Source organism: Lynx rufus, unplaced genomic scaffold, assembly GCF_022079265.1.
Source record: "Lynx rufus isolate CCGP_SWC_20201006 ecotype Redwood Valley unplaced genomic scaffold, mLynRuf1.p SCAF_6, whole genome shotgun sequence".
NCBI lineage: Eukaryota > Metazoa > Chordata > Mammalia > Carnivora > Felidae > Lynx > Lynx rufus.
The window spans coordinates 26,051,209-26,053,434 of record NW_025814878.1 but is presented as its reverse complement, the minus strand read 5'-3'; the positions used below and the strand labels follow the sequence as shown (position 1 = coordinate 26,053,434).

At 43.9% G+C, this 2,226-nt stretch overlaps 1 protein-coding gene across 1 annotated transcript; it reads right to left on the bottom strand.

Moving 5' to 3' along the window:
- Window positions 1–403: 403 nt before the first annotated feature.
- LOC124528295 (L-lactate dehydrogenase B chain) lies at window positions 404–1,667 on the bottom strand. Its single transcript, XM_047101808.1, has one exon. The coding sequence runs from the start codon at window positions 1,603–1,605 to the stop codon at window positions 601–603; it is 1,005 nt and encodes a 334-aa protein (XP_046957764.1). The 5' UTR covers window positions 1,606–1,667; the 3' UTR covers window positions 404–600.
- Window positions 1,668–2,226: the final 559 nt, after the last annotated feature.

Genomic DNA, 2,226 nt, shown 5'->3' with positions numbered 1-2,226 from the left:
CTTCCGGTCAGGTGTGGCTTCCCTGCCCTAGGCTCTGACAATTCAGGAAGAGCAACCATGCTCTGGCCTCAGTGCTTGGCCACAAAGCTAAGGAAGAGGAGAAAGAGGGTGGGGGGGGGGTGCGGTGCCTGGAATGTAAGATATGGGGAGACATGGCTCTGTCTTGTCCATCTCTCTATGGCTACAGAAATGGCAACAAGGGTAGCAAGAGTGCCTAGGGGAGTAGTACAGACTACGTGCTCAGTAAATATGTCCTGAAAGATGAGAGCTCTGTCTCCAACAGTGGACCTACGCATAAATAGCAGAGGGCAATTCTAACTTCCACAGAGAGCATGGACTGATCTAGAATGACCCACCCTGTCATTGTCAGTTAGGAGTCATTTTATTTTATTTTTTTTTTTTTCACACTAAGATAATTTTATTTGTTCAAGGGCTCATATTGCAAGCACTAAACCAAGCATGGGCTTTGATTTTGTGAGCCCAGATTCACATATTTAGCAGGATAAAAGCAAACTGTGATCCATGTATACGGATGAAAAACTAAAGGCTCACAGTCAATCACATTGTAGTTTTAAATTTCTATAGCTTAGAAGCCAGAAGTCACAGGTCTTTTAGGTCTTTCTGGATGTCCCACAAAGTATCGGCACTTTTCTTGAGCTGAGCCACCTCATCATCCTTCAGCTTCTGGTTGATAACACTGGTTAATCCCCTAGCGTTCAGGATGCATGGGAGGCTCAGGAAGACTTCATTCTCAATCCCATACATTCCCTTCACCATTGTTGACACTGGATGAATCCTGGATAGATTTTTCAACATGGATTCAATGAGATCAGCCACACTTAATCCAATAGCCCAGTTGGTATATCCTTTTAGCTTGATGACTTCATAGGCACTTTCAACCACCATCTTATGCACTTCCTTCCAATTTTCACTGTCATTGTCTGTTCCCATTTCTGGGTTCAGTTCCTGCAGAGAAACGCCTGCCACATTCACTCCACTCCAAACAGCCACACTTGAGTCGCCATGTTCTCCCAAAATCCATCCATGGCAGCTGCTGGGATGAATGCCAAGTTTTTCAGCCATAAGATAACGAAATCTAGCAGAATCCAGATTACACCCGCTTCCAATCACACGGTGTTTGGGCAGTCCACTTAGCTTCCAGGTAACGTATGTAAGAATATCCACTGGATTGGAGACCACAATTATGATACAATCAGGACTGTACTTGACTATCTGAGGAATAATGAATTTGAAGACATTAACATTCCTCTGCACCAGGTTGAGCCGGCTCTCCCCCTCCTGCTGGCGGACTCCTGCGGTTACCACCACAATCTTAGAATTCGCAGTCACAGAGTAATCTTTATCTGCCACAATTTTAGGTGTCTGAAGAAATAAGCTCCCATGTTGCAGATCCATCATTTCTCCTTTGAGTTTATCTTCCAAAACATCCACAAGGGCAAGTTCATCAGCCAGAGACTTTCCCAGAATGCTGATGGCACATGCCATACCAACTTGTCCAACACCCACTACAGTGATCTTATTGTTTGGGATGGCTGCCTCTTCTTTTGCCACTGGTGCAATCAGTTTTTCCTTAAGACTTGCCATTGTGCCCAGAGAGAAACGGCTGTAAGGGTCGCGTGAAGAAGACACCGTCAGAGGCAAGCCAGTTAGGAGTCATTTTAATTCATCCTGTTGGTCATCCTTCCCTCTTCTTTTTTCCCTTCTTATTCTTTGCATGTTTCCTAACAGGAAAAGTGGGACGGGCATCGTTTTTTAAATTAGTTAACCTCAAAACATTGTATTTTAGCTATACAGGCTATGCTGCTGTTGTATCTTTGGCTTATTTGGAATTGCTTTGCCAAAGCAGAGAAAGTACAAATCCTAGAAACCTGCTACACTCTCGAAACTCACTTCATAAACCCATCCAGAGTAATTTTCCACACTGAGATTGAAAAAGAAAGAAGAACAGGCAGTAATCAACTGTAGCACTTACCAGCTTACCCCTCAGGTCTTACCCTCTGCCAGCTTTTTGGGGCAGGATCCCAGAAGGGCAGGAAGTAGAGAAAGGGGTTGAATAAGCTTCTAAAATGGTCATAATTTTCCAAAGGCCATGTTTTAAAACCCTGGGATTAGTCCCCGGAAAACCATGTATTCAATTATTAAAACAAAGTTATGGACGATGCTCTTTCCTCCACAAGCTGACTGGCTGTTTGTTAAAGCTGGGTT